This window comes from Gasterosteus aculeatus, chromosome 7, assembly GCF_964276395.1.
Source record: "Gasterosteus aculeatus chromosome 7, fGasAcu3.hap1.1, whole genome shotgun sequence".
Lineage (NCBI taxonomy): Eukaryota > Metazoa > Chordata > Actinopteri > Perciformes > Gasterosteidae > Gasterosteus > Gasterosteus aculeatus.
In genome coordinates this window covers 3867983-3886294 of record NC_135694.1, presented here as the reverse complement: position 1 = coordinate 3886294, position 18312 = coordinate 3867983, and the positions used below count along the sequence as shown (strand labels likewise).

Below are 18312 nucleotides of genomic sequence, written 5' to 3'. Positions count from 1 at the left end.
AATTCATGGTCTTTCTTCGTGATTTATTTTCTTCAAGGTGTCACACAGAGAAAATCAGGATATTCCCAAAATGCAACTCTTCAAATCGTATTTGTGAGCTAACTTTAAATCCCATTCATACTCACATGGCATAAATCCAGATCGTGGCTTTATTTGCATTTCTCTTGCTTTGGTTTTTACTCTTTTTGTCCCTCGATTCCAAGGATGCAACCACATTTATGAATGAGCACGCGGATTTATCGTTTAATTAAAAAATAAATTAAGTTGAGAAGGAGTTTCGCAGTCAAAGTGAAAGATAGGATCACCCAAATGAAGGCGTTGGTTGGATGGCCTGGGATCCAGAGAAATGGCCACAAGGTGGCGCCATACGAGTTTAAAAGGTGTGACTTTTACATTTCTCGAGACCTTAATCGCCAGATTCATGTCATCTTCCACACGGGGATATCTCTCTGCCTCGGTGCCACGCCGCTGTAGCAGCGTGCGTAATAGGACCCGTCCTTATCCGCGCACTCGCTGGTGCGCTTCAGGCACGCGAAACAGAACTCCACTTTACAGCGAAGGCACACGACGTTTTTACATCGAGTTTTGTCGTGTCTCACCAGCAAGCCGCAGGTGGGACACGCGCGGATGGAGGGACAGCCGGTGACCCCTTGCACCACTTCGAATGTGATGTCAGGACAGCTCTCCAATATCTCCAGCGGGTCCTGGCAGTCGCCGTTTCCACAGTCTTTGGACGGGGCCGCAGCGTTCCACTCCCTCAGGCACCGCCAGCAGAACGTGAAGGTCCGTCGCTGCTTAGCGGTGCACACTTTGCATTCTACATTCTGGTCGCAGCGATCGGTTCTGGCCACTCGGGAGCTGCAACCAGGACACTGTTAAGAGAGACAAAAAGGGGAAATAAATAAGAGTTCTTAAACTGTCAAATGTTTCTTTCTAATGCACAAATAAGCCTTTTTCTTAAAAGAGCCGTTTGTAAACAGTGGAATTGAGGAACTTACACATTTGATGTCCAAGAAATTCGAGGCGACGTTTTGAAAGATTTTCTGATCAAATTCCTCAATTTCTTCGGGAGTCAGAAGAGCCATTTTTTGCACCTCCTCGAAGGGCCACTCAACATCACAGTCAGTTTGTCCGCAAACAAATTTGTAGCCCCCCTAAAAAAATATAAAACAAATCATGAGAAAATATATTGATCAGAAAAATTAGCTAATTATTATTATGCAGCAATTTGTTTTTCACCAAACACATTTCTTCATTTCATCTGTGTCAGGTACGAGGATCACCGTTAATTAATGAATTAATGGACATCCTGCAGCCAATCAGAAACAAGTATTCACCAAAACCTGGAAACGAATTGGCAGGATCGCACTGCCGTGCAAAGTCGATGGCTTTTTATGCATTAAAACTAGATTTATACAGTTGTTGTTTTTTCATTCCCCGATAGAAAAGTCAAAGGCATTTGGTTGAACCGGTGTTTTCCTCCGGTGTCGCCCCACTAAACACCGCCTATACCGTTCGGACGTCCCCGATGAGGGGGACGCGGACGCACGAACCTCGTCCAGCTGCCTGCGGCACCAGGCGGTGAGGGACATCGGAGTGACGGCGTGTCCGCAGGACATCGTGGCTCTGAGAGACTCGTAGTCCTCGCACAGAACTATACGAGACACGCACAAGAACACGAGAGGACGGGCTCGGTTTCGTGCAATCGAGCATCCAAAAAGGAAAATGTAAAAAAAAAAAAAAAAATTAAAAAGTTGGTAAAAAATTCAATCTGGTACTTACAATCCAAGACGTCATCTGCGTCGACGAAATTGAGAGAGACGTCATTCGAGTCGTAACGCTTCTCTCTGCCAGGAGAAACCCGTGTTTTCTGTCGCTTCCGTCCAGCTGACAGTTTGTTTCCCATGTTGACTGCGCGTGTTTTCCTTTCTCACATTAAATAACGACACAACTGTCCGCCAATTCGTCTCTTCTCCTGAAGTCATGTGATGTGAAGTCAACTCCTGTTGCACAACCGGAATACTGATGAGGATTATTTCGCCTACAACGCACACCTCCTGCGCTCCTCTCGGTAAAGTGAACAGGATCTGAACAGCATCGGGTACAAAATGACAATCAAGCTGAAAATAAATGGACCAACGGGAAGAGAGACGATCCTCACGCTGTGTGACAATGAAGAGGATATGAAGAATATCACAGGAAAACAGCTAAAGAAGAAAATCCGTCAAGAATTGGGGATAGGTACGATCCTTTATGCATTATGTATCATAGAGGCTATTTCGATTTGACCTAATACAGCCTGTAAATGAATATGAAAAAATAACATTTTATGCAAATGTAGAGCTATGCTTAAACTAACCCGTCTTTAACACAGGTGATGAATTCACGATGGTCTACAGAAGCAACGAGCTGCAGGAATCCTCCCTGCTGACGTGCTACGGGATCCGACACATGTCCACGGTCCACACGGTGCTGATGCTGCCCGGAGGGGTCCGGCGGGGAGATGGAGACGCACCGACAACCACCCGGGCGACACACAGCGGTTAAAACAGCCCGCACGAATAAGAAAATAAGAGCGGTTCCGGCGAACGTTGTGAAAAATGTCACGTTCATTCAAACAGCCTGGAAATCAAATAGAGATGTGATAATATATTAACAAAACATGGCTAAATAGATAGGAAATATGTATGATATACGGTCTATAAATTGTGTCTTTTAACAAACACTAATAATTACTGCATTCAAACTGTATTGGATGAAAAATGTTAATAAAGAATACTTTAACACAGACAAGAGAATATTGACATTCTTGAGCAACATTTCAAAATGAAAGCCCTTCGAAATCTCATTGATGAGCTAACGTCTGTTGAAATTTCAGTTTAAATTGAGAGATTTAGAGTGTCACTCATCATGACGACTTTAAAAATGAAAGCAGTTCATGTTATGAATGAACGATGTTCCATCAAAATTATTATATGCACAGGCAGACATCCCTTTTTTGGTTTCAAAAGGAGGTGCAGAGCTGTTAGATGTAGACGTTATATATACACAATATATACATACATATGTATAGAAATTATTTCGTAACAATTTTGAAGGGCTTTCATTTTGAATAATACTATAATATGTAGTTATTGTTGTGTGTTTATATGTTTTACTTTTATAGACTATATATCATGCATATTTTTGCTATTTCACTTGGTTTCTCAATGTATTATTACATCTACATATGATTTACAGGCTAATTAAATGAATGTGACATTTTTCATAACGTTCACCGGAAGTGCTCTTATTTTGAGGCCATTTCTTGAACTCCACTACCGTAATCTCTAGTATATACCGCAGTACCAAACCCGAATGAGCTCTCCATTGTTTCTCAATGAACCGTGAAAGGATGTTTAGAAAGTTGATAACGGAAACAAAACAGTATAAGATACGGTTACTCTCATGTAAAGCTCTGAATTATTCTGCATTTATTTTTAACGAGCTGGATGAATAAAATAAGACCGAAACTCCGAAACCGAAACGGAATAAAGATCTGTTTTAGAGGCACGTTATTTTGTGGTTAACCGGGCTCGAAAAGAAGGTCATGCCTATTAATCATCTTAAACGGATGCTAAATATACTCTTCTCTTCCTGGTGTGTCAGGTAAAAAGTGTTCCGGGAGATTCCTTATAATTAAATTCTGACGAGAAACTCAAAACAAGCAGATCCGGAGAAACAGCTTTCTGTTGGAGGCTTAAAAGAAAACAATGGCTAAAATATTCCTTATTGCAGCGCAACTGTACATGGTACCTTTCTTTATCACAATTAAATGGCGCCTCACTAGTATAAAAATATATATTTTTAAAGAAATAGGCCATTTTACATCCATGTTTCAAAATAAAAGGCTACATTAATATTCCCTTAATTTCCATTAAGGCTCATTGCGTGACGTGAACTGAGACATTAACGGGAATTCACTTCCTCCACTGAAGCTCACGGATCATTACGTGACGGCCAGCTGACAGTAAGTACTTCACAGATTCTTCCTCTGATGTACGAAAAGATTCTCGCGATCGATTTGTTTTTGCTCTATTTATCGCGTTTTTACTATACGATCTGTAATCAGGTTTAAAATGCCATTCACCGCTTGGATTAACATGGGCAATATTACAGTGTCATTCGCAGGATAGATTTTACTGGTTTAACCTCCTGAGCCCAATCGAAGCAAACTGTATACAGACATTTGCAAATCGCAAATCTTAGATTCAAAATCCAAATTACACTGAGCCAAACTTCTCTGCAAAAATGACGATTTTTGATCTGCGGAAGAAATAAAAGCACCTGAATTTAAATGGAAAGTCATCACTCAGTGATGGGAAAACACATTCAAACCTTCTGGTCTCTTCTGCAGCCACACGTTTTCATAAAGCGCTGCACTGCATCTCTGACCTCATCAGATGGCTTTTGTTTTTGTTTTTCTCAAATAAGTAAACATATACTTTTGTTATATTTCCAAGAGGAAAGATGAGCGGCTCAAGACAACGATCGAACAACGAGCTGGTGAAGTGGGTGAGGGAAAAAAGCGGTAACAACGCAGGTGAAGAAGGACACTCGGTGGATAGAAAACAAGAGATTGTGGGGCCACAATGTAAAAAGTTGTTACGTAATGACATTGTCTGTTTCGTTCAAGGGATTCGGAGTGTTCATTATGGTCTGTACAACCAGGGCGCCACGTGTTACCTCAACAGTGTCCTGCAGGTTCTCTCCATGACAACGGAGATCCACGACAGGTGCGATGCTTTCATCTGTAGAGGACAGCAGCAGCTCAAATGTGGATCTCATCACTCAATCAATCAGTGAAGATGTTTAAAAAATGGCCATCGATGAACTCACCTCTTCCTACAGGCTGGAGTCAGGATCAAAGACCACGGATGACGAGCTGAAAACCCTCTTCAAATATCTAAAGGAAGCCACGGGTAGAACAGAAGACATCACAGAGAGTTTGGAGGTGGAGAACGGTGAGAAAGCATTGAGGGAAGTCACACAGCAGCTGGAGATGCTTTGGTGTTCACTGGATTCAAACGTAAATGTCCATTTCAAAGTTCACCTACAAGGTGACGCGGCGGACTGCCTGGTGAGGATTTTACGCAAGATCAGCCCACGGGCCTCTGAGGTGAGCGTGAAACCTCTGAGACGAAGGTGTTTTGCAGGTGAACCACCACAAAGCCGCGACGTGTAGGCGACATTTCTATTCGTAGGTTTTCAAAGGAGAGCGGACGGACGCGATAAAATGCTGCAAAGGTCACACCATCAACGAGGACATCGACCCATTCTGGTACCTCTCGCTGTCACTGGAGGACACCAGCGACCCGTCCACAGCACACAGCGTGGTGAGCGGCCGCCGGGATGTCTTTGGGGGGGGGTCAACGTGAGATGTTCCAATGTGGAATGAATCGACGGTTGCGTTTCCACAGGAAAGAGGCTTCGAGAGGATCTTTAGGTCTCGAGTGCTGGACGGAGACGCGGTCTACTGCAACGTCTGTGGAGAGGAAACCAAGGCGACCTGCGTCAGTCACTCCACGTTCAGCCCAAACACAGACGGTTTCTCGCTATAACGACGTCCAATAACGCTTCCTGTGTCGTTTAGGAGAGCGAGATGGTGTCATACCCTCAGATCCTGAGTCTTCTCATCAAGAGATTCATCTTGGACAACAACACAAAGTCCCATTTCAAGTCGAACCGCTGCGTGGACGTCCCGCGGAAGCTACAGAGGAACGTAAGGAGAAGACACTTTTAATGTCCAACCTCCTTTAAATGCGTTAGCGGTTCCTGACTGCGCGCGCTCACTGCAGCACATGAAGTACGAGGTGTACGCGGTGGTGAATCACACGGGCAGCGTGAGCGGTGGACACTACACGGCCAGCGTCCTGAGCCACGAGGACGGCGCCTGGTACGAGTTTGACGACGCCAACGTCTACAAGGTGAGGGTCCGTTTGATGCGTCCAGTGGGACGTACGTTTCAAACCCCCCCCCAAAAAAGAACTAAAGTCAGGGTTTTCTTTGTCGTTTTAAAAAAGATTGAAGAGCAACCGTTTGCAGAAAGCGAGACTTTCAGGTACGCTGGATTATTTCCGTTTCATCACATGGGACAAAGCTGAGAGAAGTCCTGAGATACATTCTGTCGCCTTGAAATGTTTACAGTACCTTTCCAACTTGTTTTCTTTGTATTCGTCTGTGCAAACCCATCATTCTAAATGGTTGTTCCGCAGTTCTAGCACAGCCTATCTGCTCATGTACAGAGGTAAGCTCACCCGGAAGCACCAACAGTCAATGTGCGTCTGCCATGTTCGACAGACAGTTGATACTCTAGATTTCTTTTCCTCCACTTTAAAGAAGCGCCCAAACACGACCAGGTAGTTTCAAACCGCGACGAGGACGCAATCCAAATCGTTTACCCAGGCCAAACCCAAGAAACGATGCACCAAAGGGGAGGACAGGGCGGTGAGGAGATGCACCCTTTTTTATTCCAACGCATTGTAATTAACACGCTGGTTAATTCATTTCCTTCTTACGTCCCCACCAGACAAGTGTCCAACGTGCAAGAGGACTACTCTTTGGATTTCCCTCATCGTTGTCATTTGTGTGTTGGTCCTGATTCTCGTTGTTGTATTACCAATAGTGTTAATAAAGTAGGGAGGATTCATGTCAGCGCTGAACAGGAATGTTACTGATGAAGGTGTCACCTGGAATGTTAATTTTTTCACTATAAGCAACTATTCATCCCATGTTGTATTGTTTTTTTTGCCATGTTTTCTCACTTCGCTTGTTTAGTATCACTGATTAACATTTATTAAGTAAACGTTCGCCTGTTCACAAATTTGCTGTTCTTTCAAAATATTATGTTTTATTCAATTAATTCCCACCCCACCTTCCCTCGCATGAATATTATGATTTAATAAGAAAAAATAAATAAAGTCATCAAAAACCACATTTATTTTTTTTCAAAAGTTGGTTATGCGCAGCGGGTTTTAAGGCGGCGGCGCCGGCTGCAGGTCGGTGTGGTCCTCTGGTGCAGAGTGGACCCGGACCCTGCAGAGGACACATTTCCTGCAAGACACCGCGGCTGCAGCCAGGAGACACACGGCAGCCATGGCGCCCAGCGCAGAGGCGGCGGCTGGCCCCGCGGGGGGCCCGAGGGGCGGCCGGGTCCAGTTCTGGGCCGAGGTCAAAGTCTCACTGGGCGAAAATCAACCGTGTATAAGTAAGTGCGAGTTGCACGTTGGCATCAAGAGCAGCGGCGCTTGTTTAGAGTCGTACTTGCCTCGTGGTGGGAGTCGGAGACGCGCCGACGGCGTCTGCGGGGGGAGTGACGTCAGCGTACAGACACAACCTCCGGTCGGGGCAGAGGACCGAACCCTGGTACCCTTTTATCTGACGGTTAGAAAACAGCAAGGACGGAACACAACAAATGAACCGGGCGATCTGCAGGATGAACTCCGAAACATATTTTCATCAGCTGTGACATTTTAGAAAAAGGAGTAAACCAACAATCATTGTAATGGATGAGCAGCAATATAGCAAGACCACGTAGCCAGTTACCCATGCGGTTACCTGAATGGCGCCTCCTGCTGGACAGTCCACCCAGTCAGAGCCCGACACCTGGATCCGGTATCCGTTCGGTCCCGTACACCTGTGTCTATAACAACGGCCCTCCACGGAGCCGCCGAGCGAGAGAAACTCACTCCGGTTCTAAAAATAAAGAAAGGCGTAGAGGGAAGAAATGAATGTAAGTAAAGGGAAACCGTCAGGGAGCAGGTGATGCGTTTCACATACATGTGCACACATAAACACACCAGTCTGGTCAGGTTGGAGAAGAAGCATCGGCTGTGAAAACCAAAGAGCTCCCCGCTCAAAGGCTCTTTGTCTGCATTTTCCTCTTTCCAACATTCACTCTGAAGAACGAGAGGAGGACAAAGAAAATGTTGCAATTAAAAAAAGGCACAAGAAACATTAAAAAAAAAAACATATTCCTGCTGTGTGATTAGAAACTCCAGAGCAAGAGAAGGAAGAATGTTTGATTGATATAAAAGACAAAATGAGAAATTCTGCATTCAAGTCATTTTTTTTGGCAAAGAAAATCAGATGAGAGGAAATAAAACTTACTCCATTCTTGAGGGGTTTATACAGTCGACAACCCTCCAGGTGCGGATCGGTCTGGCACTCCCCCTTGTGGAGGTGAAGATAGTGACACCCAAACCCACTGAGGAGGGAACAGAAGTAAGAATATAGGGGAATATTGGTGCTGGAAATTATGGATGAGAAGAGAAAACTTACCAACATTGTACTTAAAAAGTTGTTGTGTCAAAATATATAATTACAACTCTACCTGCCGGTGCAGAAGAAGGACGAGGACTTGTTGTGACAGGCTGACAGCGAGCCGAACATGGTTCCTTCATCTACAAACAGACCCACCTTTACTCGTCTTTTCTCTCTTTAAAACAATCTGAGTGAGGATTGGATCCACTGTGCCCATTGATCCTCACCGCCTCCCCAGACCAGACTCTGAGCCCGGCTCAGGTCCACCGTGTACCAGCCTGTATCCTGCATCGCGGCCAACGTGACCGGGTCGATCCGGACCGTGGTCGGGTCGCCCAGCACCGCCGCCATGATGGAGCCCTGCAGGACCCGGGACTCCCAGTGAGAGGACACTCCGCCCGGCGGGACGTCCTGCAGGAAGCCGCCGGTGCACAAAAAACGTGAGCATGGCGGATCTCTTGAAAACAAAAAAAAAAAGTGGGTTGGAGCAGCTCGGTACCAGGTTCTCTAGCGGGCCCCCGAGCTCGGGGTGAGTGGACGCCAGGTGCCTCTGCAGGGCCGCGATGACGGACGGGGTGTAAACCCTCGTCTGGCCCCGTCCGTCAGAGTGAGTCACTCGGCCTCGAGGAGAGCAGCGAGCGCCAACTGAGCCCCAAAGAAAACGTTTAGAAAAATGAAGTCATCTGAATAAATGTGTTATAATGAAAACATTAGAGAGTGTTTGAAAACCTTGAAAAGAGGAGGAGCAGTCTCTCCAGGTGGGGAAGAGCTCTTTAGAGAAGCCAAGTGCATGAAACAGCTCGTGGATCACAGTCTGGAACAACGGATCGCAATTCAACACAACCCATAAAGTCTCATTTACAATATCAGCAAACACGCACCTGTGCGGTGGCCCTTCGGCTGTGTGTGGCCCCCGTCAGTTTGTCCCTGCAGATGACCACCACCCCGGCCAAGGGCCGCCCGGACGGGTCCGTCTGACAGTGCGCGGCGTACGCCAACACGCCAGGCTGAGAGGTGAACGCAGCAGCGAATGAGAGAGCTGTAAACCCTTGACCTTTTTGATCACGAGTGAGTTTGATGTTTTTATCAAGCGCTCCTCACCTCCGCTCGACACTTGTCGGTGGCCCGAACGTGGAGGTACAGCAGGAAGTCGCCGCGGGGGAGTCCGGCACCTTCGGGACGCAACTCAGTCCTCCGAGGGGAATCGGCGTCTGGGTAAATATCACATCCGGCCAGATGGTCGTCTGGGATCTGTTGGTAAGAAAAACTGTCAAACAAAAAGGTTTCGGTGATTTTGTTTCCTGAATTAAAAGGTAATAAAGTTATCTGACTGATCCTCACAGTCACATCCAGGCAGGTTTCAGCTCTGTAGTTTTTGTTGGCTCGACCACACCTAAGGACACAAAAAACGTAATTCAACCAGATCTGAAGACAGCGGGACGACACAGATTTGTCTTCGAATAAACTCCAAAATATAATCGGCATGAAAATAAATTGAACACACCTGTTTTTATTGACCTAAGCGAAGATAACCTTAAAGCTAGAGGACCTTCACATCTGGATAAAACCACAAACTACACAAAACACACCTGTTGTAGTTGGCAGTACTTGAATTCTTCCACAGAAACTTGCAGTATTTATTGACGTCTCTGCTGAGCAGCAATGGACCCGGCCGTCTGTTCACTACGGAAAGGTCAACAGGTCGTCATTGCAGCCTGTTTGTGTTCCACCTCGGACACATTATAGTTTGGGGCTAAAACGCCGTCAAAGCGGTGTTAGGCAAGTAGTGGTTATGATTGAAGTAAGTGGACTTCCCCAGGGAATTAATGCAAGTCTATATAATATCCCAAAATGTGATAAATGAAAAACGTAATAAAACGTGCGTTTCACCTGACAGTAAAGACGACACCGTCCTCACGGCCTCCTCCACCGCTGCCTGCAGCCGCTCTCCCTCAGCCCCCGATAGGCCGGCGCTCTCAGCCGGTAACCACGTCCGGATCCTGATTGGCTGCGGGGGGGCCGCGCTCGGGCGCCTCCCCGCCGTCACCAGGAGGCCAGGCGGAGGCGACGCCTCGCCCTCCGGACGGTCGGTCAGTGAGGCCTCGGGCTGGTTGGGGGCGCTCGGCGGGGGGGCGGGTGCAGCTCGGACCACCCTGGCCCGGGCCTGAACCTCGTCAAAGATGCACTTCTGAAGCGCTCCGGGGAGCTCCGCCACAAGCACCGCCATTAACGCAAAGATCCCCACCCGCAGCATCCGGCGTGGAGGGGAAGCCATCATTACAGCAGGGGACCATTTCAGGGAGCTTGACCAAGCGGAGGGAACTTACAGCCTGATGGTAGCGGCACAACGAGGTTACAAGCGTATCGACTTCCCCAACGCAACAGAAAATATCAAACTAAATGCAGTATTCATTTCAAATCGTTCAAATCAGTTTGTTTGGCTCACTTGTTTTATGGCATTCACCGGTTCCTCTTGATGTTACAAATATTAAGTTGTTCATTGTTCTTTCAAAGCAGCTTATGGGGACATTAAAAAAAAAGTAATATATCGGACTCAAAAAGTCAGATTACGGTTTTCTACAAATATGGAAATACATCAAGCTCAAATGGATGATTTCCATCATAATCTCTCAGGTCATTCAACAGTCAGATACAGCAGGAGGGGAAACACGCTCTACAGCTGTCGAACGTAGAACCGCTGCAACGATCACTTTCCTGCGGCATTAATTAATTAATTCAATCGTATTTAATCGGCCTCGACCCGTCGGGGTAAGCGGCTTCCTTTTGTCTGCACTCACCTCTTCATCCTGAAGACGAGCGATGGCCGATCTTCCAGAACCACTGAAGCTCTCCATGAGGAATCTGTGAATGTCTTTGGGAACTTTGAATACAAAGCACAATGCAACACCTCCGGCCTCCCTGTATAGGAGGCGCCAGGCGCCACCCCCTCCCGTCCACCCCCATGGCCACCATACACACACAAACACACACAGACACACATATAAAAACACCTGGCAAAGTAAAAGTGCAAATTGTTTAATCTCAGCCACATTTTTTTAAACTTATATACAGTGAAGTTGACCCTATTAAACCATATAATCACTTTTGCTCATATTTAACCTCATTAAATTGCAAATTTAAAACTCGACCCAAAATACATTCAACAAAAGGGAAACATTACTAAACCAAAACATAAAATGTACAACGCAAATGACAAACCAAAGGTCTGTTGTGTGAAGATGCGACAGAATGCGATCAACTCCCCTCAAAACTAATTATTTAGCTGATTCAGGGCCCCTTTTTCATCACAGGGGCGCCTCATCTTTCCGCGCACAACACACACACATCCTAAGATCAGGCACCAAAGAGATTGTCTTTTGACACATTTGCTTTTATGGATTACATACATTCACTTGAGCAGTGTGTTTGTGTGCATTTAGAACACAGTTACTGTATTACAGGGTCCCAAAACATTATTGCCAGCTTACAGAGTCCATGCTTTTTTCTTTAATAGGATTTTTTTCACGTCGCAATAAAGCGATGTCGCGTGTCGCGAGGTGAGAAAACGTGCTTCTGGTGTGCGTGTGTCTCGGGAACCGTCCACAAGAAACTCCTCAACAAGGCACTTAAATAGGGGTGATGATTTGTCTCCTGTGGTAAACCATGAGACCGGATGCAAGTGGCAGGAGTATTAGAGACGATCTACAAACATACTCCATTGTCAACGTAAGACTAAAACGCAAATGCAGTCACACAGTTGCACTTAAACAAACACAACGCTTTCCGTTGTGTTTGTTAAAAACTCAAATCACTCAGACAGACAGTAGCCTGCGTTCTGTTTTCTGGATAAGGAAGATTCATCTGTGCAAAAAGTTCAAGTGAGTGCAACATCCGACACTCGCCCACACTGCCTCTGCTTCCCGTCCTCGACTGATACCAACTCAAGGAGGTCTTTCAAAGCGCAACACTCGATTCCACAAGTCAACAAATATAACTCAAAGCAATTTAAAAAAAAAGGCACCAGACTTGCACAGCGCGGGTGAGTCTCCTGTGCTTCAGCTCAAACAAACGTGGAAGTCGCAGTTTTTTAAAAATCGGTGAGTGTAGGGGTTAAAAAGGAGGAGTTGTGGGAGGCGGGTGGAGGATTGGGGGGTTACGGCGTCATTCAGGTGAGCATGGGCACGTCGTCCTCTGAAGTGGTGTCTTCAGACAGCGGGATGAGCAGCACCTCGTCGTCCGAGGAGGACGAGGAGGAGGAGGAGAACGAAGGGGAGGCAGAGAGGGGCATGGAGTTGGTGGAGGGCGAAGGCGAGGCCCTGAACAGGGAGATGCTCAGGCCCAGCGTGTGGAAGATGGAGGCCAGGGAGGGGCTGCTCGGGGGCACGGCGACCGGCGGAGTGTTGGGGGCGGCCGGGCTCGGAGCCGGAGGGGCGTACGGAGGTGGCGGAGGGGACGCGCCCGCCGACAGCGGCGGCAGGGGAGGCGGTGCCCCCTGCTGCTCCGACCGAGCCAACAGGCCAAGTTTCTGAGGCACCGGCTGGTTGACGGCCTCCACAGCCGACGATGAGGAGGAGGAGGAGGAGGTGGGGGCGGAGTGAGCAGTTTCCTGTCCGGAGGGCGCGGCGTCCGACTGCTGCTGGGTGGAGCTCGACGCCTGACTCGGCCTCGACGGATGCCTGGGGATTAGGCCCCACCTCCTCATGCGGCGGACGGCGCGGCGGACGAACCGGGGCCGGCGCCTGCGGTGCGGGGAGTTGGCGGCGTCCTGGCGGAGGAGCTGGAGAATTCCCCTCAGAGAAAGAGACGAGGTCTGACGAGGAGGAGGACGAAGAAAACGTTACGGTGAGTGGAAATACCGCTGATTAAGTGAAGGGCGGGACTTAAAGAGTACAAAGCAAACAAATAGTTTGTGCCCTTTTCTTTCACCTCATTGGGGTTTTCCGTGGGGAAGTCCTCCACTGGCGGGATGATGCCCTGTGCAATCAGCTGACCGTAGGAGGGCGGAGCCTGCTGCTGGATCAGCTCCGCTTCCTGGCGGCTGATTGGTGCAAACAAGCTGCCGGAGACAGACTGACGCATTAAGATCGGACACCACCTGCATGTTCTCCTTGCTATTATCATTCTGTGTCACAAAGATATCCATACTATGCTACATTGAACGCGCAAAAAGATATTGCAAAAAAGTGTGTGTGGAAAGCACATTTTAAAATATATACATATGACTCAGTAGAAATGGTACTCCCAACCGTTACCTGTACTCCCTGGTCCTGAGCGAGTATAGTTTACAGGTGCAGCCCATAGCGATGACAAGCAGAAGCCCACAGATGAGGCTGCCCACCGTTGCCGCGGTGATGACCTTTCGGGGCAGGATGACTGTGCAGGTGAGCTCGTCCGTTCCGTCCTTGCAGTCCACCTGGCCGTCGCAGCGCCAGCTTTCAAACACGCACCTGCAGGTGGGACAAAGGGCCGTTTGTGTGTTAGTGAGTCGAGGAATTAGTCAAATGAGGGACTCGGTTCCACGTCAAGTTTCAACCTGAGGCGTGCCGCACAAAGAATTATTATAAAACCACATGATGGCACAGGGTTAGATACTGTAAAATCATATCAATCAATCCCTAAGCTGTTGAAGGAGTTGAAAACTAATGCAATTTTACAAAAGTATTGTTTATGTCAAGTTTGCAAACATTAATCAGCTATACATAGATTATGCTCACTACAATAGACACATAATCTCCTTTATTTTGGGAAAAATAGGCTTTTGTTTCGTCTGATTACACCACAATTAGTGGTCATACTTTAAAAAAACAAAAAAATCAATTTGACAGCAACATTTTTGCACACGCCCTGTGACTCACACACTTGTGCTATAAACATGGCACGCCTCTCAGCGGTACGCAACTAACCGAAAATCTATTAAAAAGAAAATGATAACAGCAGCTGAACAGCTACTTATTGTCCCTCGAACATAAACGTTTGATACAAAATGTTTTAATATCTAAATGATTGAGCCAACTCAGTCTCCTGAGAAAGACTGTAGGACGGTGTTGACTCAGTTAATGATTATAAGAATGTTAAATAAAAAATAAGGATTAATAATTAATTAGCTGACTTAATTGAGATAATATTCTGACACTATAGTCTAACAATGACTGGAATGAGTGCAAGCTAATACGCATTTCTTCGAAAAAGAGCCGGATAGATCTAAAGAAAGCTGGTCCAAGAAAAGGACAAAACCGGGACCATTGTCCCCTTTGAGACAGGGACACACACACCGACCTGTCGCTGTCGCAGTGAAAGGTGCCCGGCTGACACGCGGCGCAGTCCCGCTCGTCGCTGCCGTCGGCACAGTACAGCTGGTAGTTGCAGCGCTCCGTCACCGGGTAGCACACCGGCCGGCCGGCGAAGTGACTGGACGGCGCCGCCACGCCGCACGCAAACTGGTTCACGCCGCAGCCCCTGCAGCCCTCCTCGTCCTTCCCCGTCTCGGGACAGTCCCACTTGCCGTCGCAGCGCTGCTCCTGGGTGAAGCACCCTCCTGCCGCTCCGCCGCAGCGGCCCTCCCAGGGGGGGCAGTAGGTGCCGACGTGGAACGTGGCGTTGAAGCCCTTTCCCTCGGAGCCGGGGGCGGTCACGTAGACCATCGACAGCAGGCCGGTGTGGGATTCTACTTGGACTGATTTGTAGTTGGAGGCGCTGGTGATCTGTCGAGAAGCAATAAAAGGGAACATCACGTCAGCAAAAGGGTTTGTCTTTGTTTATAAATGTTTAAACGGAGTGAAACTCACAATCTTCAGGACGTCTCCTTGGCCTTGCTCCCTGTCGTACACGGTGAGTCGGTCCCCGGGTCCCAGCACCAGCTGCTGCAGGTCCACCCTCAGTGGCCTCGAGTCTTGAGGATCCAGAGTCCAGACACACAACAGCGCGGGGCCCCTGGTGGCTGGGGGGGAGAAGGTCCCATAGAAGGTCTGCAGGAGGCCTCCGCAGGGCCACTCTATTGGAGTGGGCGTCACAACCGGCGGCCCGCGGGTCTGAAGCGGCCCCTGATCCACCGCTTTGTTCCTCTCCCTCATCAGCTCCCACAGGTCAGCTTCCGTCACGTAACGTCTCTCGGAGTCCAGATCGTGGTTCTGCTCAGAGGACGCCACTACCACGCCGTCTTCTGCCGGCGTGATGCTGTACTTTGAAGGTTCAGGGGTCTCCTCTTCCTCGTCACAGCCACGTTCATCGGAGCCGAGGCCCGGGCCTTCGCCGAGACACTCCACCTGGCCATTACAGCGCCAGGAGAGAGGGAAGCAGCGCCCATCCCGGCAGGGAAAGAACATTACCGGGCATACGCCGGAGTCGGGTTGTGTAGAAACTGAAGGGGATAAAAGATTTTATAGATTTTTGACAACTGGAACTTGCAGCAAAAATACAGAGTCATATTTAATAGTTACTTATTTACAAGTGGTGACGACTGTTTCAACTAAAAATATTTAAGAAAAATCGCATTGCTGTCATACCTCTGGCGTAGCTCAACAGAAAAGACGACACGGGGAACTGATGCGGGAGGAAGTGGTGCATCACACTAATATTTCCCCCTGGGAACTCCATTGGCTGCGGCAACTTGGAGCCACAGAGGACGACCGGCTCACTGACAGCTGATGATTTTATAGAGACCCATTCCTTCCGACTACACTGAGCGGAAAACTGTGAAAAGCTGAGAAACGGATTTAGGTTAACGATCAGTGAAGACACAATCTCACATGCAGAAACCTACAAAGAGATGAGGCAGCATTTCTGAGAGAACTGTTATTCATCCAAACGGATGCTTTTATCATATTTTTTGATGTAGCAAAGACGGAAAGTCTCATATTACATCAAATTTAGTGTGTAACTATCAAAGAGGCATATGACGACATTACCTGAGAACGATGGGTTCGTCTTCAGACCCTTTGATGACCCAGCAGTCAGAGGAGGAGCCGAAGCGGTAGGACCAGGTGTGGTAAGCAGAACTCCTGATCTCCCCCACTTTGTTGTCCATCACTTGCAGGGAATGCCCACAGCGAGCTGCCAGAGAGGAGAGCGAACGTCAAGAAGGATAAACGCCTCCCGTTTGTGAAGCTTAAAAGTTTGAACGCATGGTATTAAACCTGTATGATGCGGCTGGACTATTATTTTTATGAAACCATACTTCCATTTCTTTCAATGTAGCTCAGCACACTCGAATTAAGTAGCGTGGCACAAAAACCATGAGGAAAGTTAAATGTTAAATGCTCACGTGTTCGTGAGAAAAGAGTATGCAACATTGAATAAGCCTCCCATGACATCTGGCACAACGTGAGAAAGTGCAGAGGGGTTTGTCTCCTTACCGGTGCAGAGGGCAGGCTCCAATCGGCTGCATGCTGCGGAGGAAGTGAGCAAAAAAACAGAAGTTATGCCGGCGTTTTATCAGATTGTAAACCTTGTAAAATACGAGACTTACAAACACGACCTTTGCCTGATACACATTTAACGAGGGCCACTTGGATAGATAAAGAGGCAAACACACTAATGAATTCACTCACCTGTTATAGTGAAAACTACAAGGGCACGGATGCTGCACAGGACTGTCATTGTGGTAATGCTTCCTCTCAAAAATGCTGGAGATTATATCAAAGCTGAAGCGTAAAATAAAGGGGTAAACAAACGTCAGCGCAGTGCCATTTTCAGGCGGGTTTGTTCAGGAAGACTTCATCTGTAAAGTGAAAGAAGAAAAGATGAATGACAGGTGTATTACATCTAGTTGTCAACTATAAAAACAGCCTCATAATGTTGTTACTCCCTTTTGTCTTTCTTAGATCTTGCCAAACAAACATTTTGAAAATGATCAGCAGATTAACCATTAATAAAAACAACTGTACGTTTGTAGATCTCCATTTCAACTATACAACCTCAGCTTAAGAATTGTTTTACTACTGAATTCAGTTCAGTTTTCTGATCTTATGAAAATAAGTAAATTCCTCCCATTTGTGGGGCAATTTGAAGTGCTCCTGCTTTAAAACACATTTACTGGACTGATAAATATAACACTTAAGAATGAGCGTTGACATGTACAGTAATATCCAGAATCAATCCATTACTGCTCATGTTATACATAAGAAACCAGGGGCATTTTAGCTGTGCTTCGTGATAGTTATCTGCATCTTGATCATCGTGTTTACTCACATAACACACGTACACAAACACACACATTTATATATGCGACTTCCTCCACGTCTTCCCAACAATGACGTCAGGAACGCTTCCACTTCCGAGACGGGATCTAAAATAGTTTCTAAAGTCTCTCTATTATTCCCAGTAAGGCTGTCGAGTTCTGGGCAATTCATAAATAGTTTAGACAACGCCCCGATAAGACGTTAGGCGATAGTTTCGGTTTGAGGAAGGAAGGAAGCGGGGGAGGCAAATGCTCGCTGCCGTCAGTCACAAGCGCTTTAATGGCTAGCTAGCTTCCTGGCGAGCTAACGGCTAACTGCTAACATCCTCACTTTTGTTCTCGTTTAAACGCCTTTTTTACAGACGGCGACACCGCGAGAAAACGTGTCGGAACACGACACGGAGGGTTTTAGCACCCGAAGGAATCACGACGCGTTGGTTAGAAGCGGCAACAACGTATTAAAACGGATGAAAAGGGACAAGCGCCCAGTACGTTACCATGTCAGTTGGCCTTTCGTGTTGACAAGTTTCTGAGCCACTTCCGCGTACTTTAGCCCGTGACTGGGGGGGCGGGGCCTAACTGTTTTTTTCATTCATAAAATGCCACGTTTCTCTGCGCATTAAACGTCTTACACGAGTATATGCAGCCACTGGGATGCACATTTATATGTTTTTACCTTCCCGAAGGGCGGCTAGCGTCTAAAAGGACGTAGTGTGAAGTGTTGTTTTCTTGACACAAGGTGTCAGTGTTGGCTAGTACACATGTATGACATTAGTTTCACTTCACAAAAATGTCATTTATTTTAGTTGTACCCTACTTTACACTTCTTCTCCACC

The 18312-nt window shown here is 47.2% G+C and overlaps 4 protein-coding genes and 1 long non-coding RNA gene across 6 annotated transcripts; 2 read left to right on the top strand and 3 right to left on the bottom strand.

Moving 5' to 3' along the window:
* Nucleotides 1-2: 2 nt before the first annotated feature.
* On the bottom strand, nt 3-4947 carry LOC120822980 (uncharacterized). The gene is made up of 6 exons (XM_040183000.2): nt 4879-4947; nt 4726-4790; nt 1783-2003; nt 1554-1654; nt 999-1154; nt 3-872 (listed from the first exon to the last, which is right to left on the bottom strand). The coding sequence occupies exons 3-6, from the start codon at nt 1904-1906 to the stop codon at nt 420-422; spliced, it is 834 nt and encodes a 277-aa protein (XP_040038934.2). The 5' UTR covers nt 1907-2003; nt 4726-4790; nt 4879-4947; the 3' UTR covers nt 3-419.
* Nucleotides 2002-2671, top strand: LOC144410228 (uncharacterized). The gene is made up of 2 exons (XR_013468158.1): nt 2002-2241; nt 2375-2671. It is a non-coding gene; the product is annotated as an uncharacterized LOC144410228 (long non-coding RNA).
* On the top strand, nt 3870-6827 carry LOC120822979 (ubiquitin carboxyl-terminal hydrolase 50). Of its 2 annotated transcripts, XM_078105629.1 has the most exons (13): nt 3870-4009; nt 4503-4582; nt 4676-4775; nt 4891-5003; nt 5088-5158; nt 5244-5375; nt 5460-5552; nt 5633-5761; nt 5838-5966; nt 6063-6100; nt 6255-6286; nt 6379-6486; nt 6569-6827. In XM_078105629.1, exons 2-13 carry the CDS (start codon nt 4510-4512, stop codon nt 6676-6678), a joined length of 1128 nt encoding a protein of 375 aa, XP_077961755.1. In that variant the 5' UTR covers nt 3870-4009; nt 4503-4509; the 3' UTR covers nt 6679-6827. The 2 variants fall into 2 exon arrangements, with proteins under 2 accessions (XP_077961755.1, XP_077961754.1); XM_078105628.1 differs by having other exon boundaries at nt 4891-5158.
* A 463-nt stretch (nt 6828-7290) lies between these two features.
* cirop (ciliated left-right organizer metallopeptidase) lies at nt 7291-11239 on the bottom strand. Its single transcript, XM_040182992.2, has 14 exons — nt 11100-11239; nt 10192-10631; nt 9891-9984; nt 9643-9694; nt 9403-9552; nt 9183-9308; nt 9031-9115; nt 8801-8946; nt 8529-8712; nt 8372-8441; nt 8149-8245; nt 7839-7937; nt 7597-7734; nt 7291-7416 (listed from the first exon to the last, which is right to left on the bottom strand). The coding sequence occupies exons 2-14, from the start codon at nt 10577-10579 to the stop codon at nt 7291-7293; spliced, it is 1755 nt and encodes a 584-aa protein (XP_040038926.2). The 5' UTR covers nt 10580-10631; nt 11100-11239.
* An 82-nt stretch (nt 11240-11321) lies between these two features.
* lrp10 (low density lipoprotein receptor-related protein 10) lies at nt 11322-18216 on the bottom strand. The gene is made up of 10 exons (XM_040181064.2): nt 17974-18216; nt 16848-17017; nt 16653-16685; nt 16206-16350; nt 15804-16000; nt 15087-15658; nt 14578-15002; nt 13554-13748; nt 13228-13357; nt 11322-13111 (listed from the first exon to the last, which is right to left on the bottom strand). Exons 2-10 carry the CDS (start codon nt 16894-16896, stop codon nt 12467-12469), a joined length of 2391 nt encoding a protein of 796 aa, XP_040036998.2. The 5' UTR covers nt 16897-17017; nt 17974-18216; the 3' UTR covers nt 11322-12466.
* Between the last annotated feature and the right edge of the window lie 96 nt (nt 18217-18312).

Bases quoted from the DNA above. Each gene is read 5' to 3' on its own strand.
- LOC120822980 (XM_040183000.2), bottom strand. From the start codon at position 1,906: ATGGGAAACAAACTGTCAGCTGGACGGAAGCGACAGAAAACACGGGTT. The intron at 1,155-1,553 runs GTTCGTGCGTCC...ATATTTTTTTAG, and splicing joins GCCGCAGGCAGCTGGACGAG to GGGGGCTACAAATTTGTTTG. The intron at 873-998 runs GTAAGTTCCTCA...CTCTCTTAACAG, and splicing joins ATTTCTTGGACATCAAATGT to TGTCCTGGTTGCAGCTCCCG.
- LOC120822979 (XM_078105628.1), top strand. From the start codon at position 4,510: ATGAGCGGCTCAAGACAACGATCGAACAACGAGCTGGTGAAGTGGGTG. The intron at 4,583-4,675 runs GTGAAGAAGGAC...GTTTCGTTCAAG, and splicing joins AAAAAGCGGTAACAACGCAG to GGATTCGGAGTGTTCATTAT. The intron at 5,762-5,837 runs GTAAGGAGAAGA...CGCTCACTGCAG, and splicing joins CGCGGAAGCTACAGAGGAAC to CACATGAAGTACGAGGTGTA.
- cirop (XM_040182992.2), bottom strand. From the start codon at position 10,579: ATGATGGCTTCCCCTCCACGCCGGATGCTGCGGGTGGGGATCTTTGCG. The intron at 9,695-9,890 runs GTGTGTTTTGTG...TTGTGTCCTTAG, and splicing joins AGTACTGCCAACTACAACAG to GTGTGGTCGAGCCAACAAAA. The intron at 7,938-8,148 runs GTAAGTTTTATT...CTCGTTCTTCAG, and splicing joins ATAAACCCCTCAAGAATGGA to AGTGAATGTTGGAAAGAGGA.
- lrp10 (XM_040181064.2), bottom strand. From the start codon at position 16,896: ATGACAGTCCTGTGCAGCATCCGTGCCCTTGTAGTTTTCACTATAACA. The intron at 16,686-16,847 runs GTGAGTGAATTC...CTTCCTCCGCAG, and splicing joins TGTAGTTTTCACTATAACAG to CATGCAGCCGATTGGAGCCT. The intron at 13,749-14,577 runs GTCGGTGTGTGT...TCCCACCTGCAG, and splicing joins TTTCACTGCGACAGCGACAG to GTGCGTGTTTGAAAGCTGGC.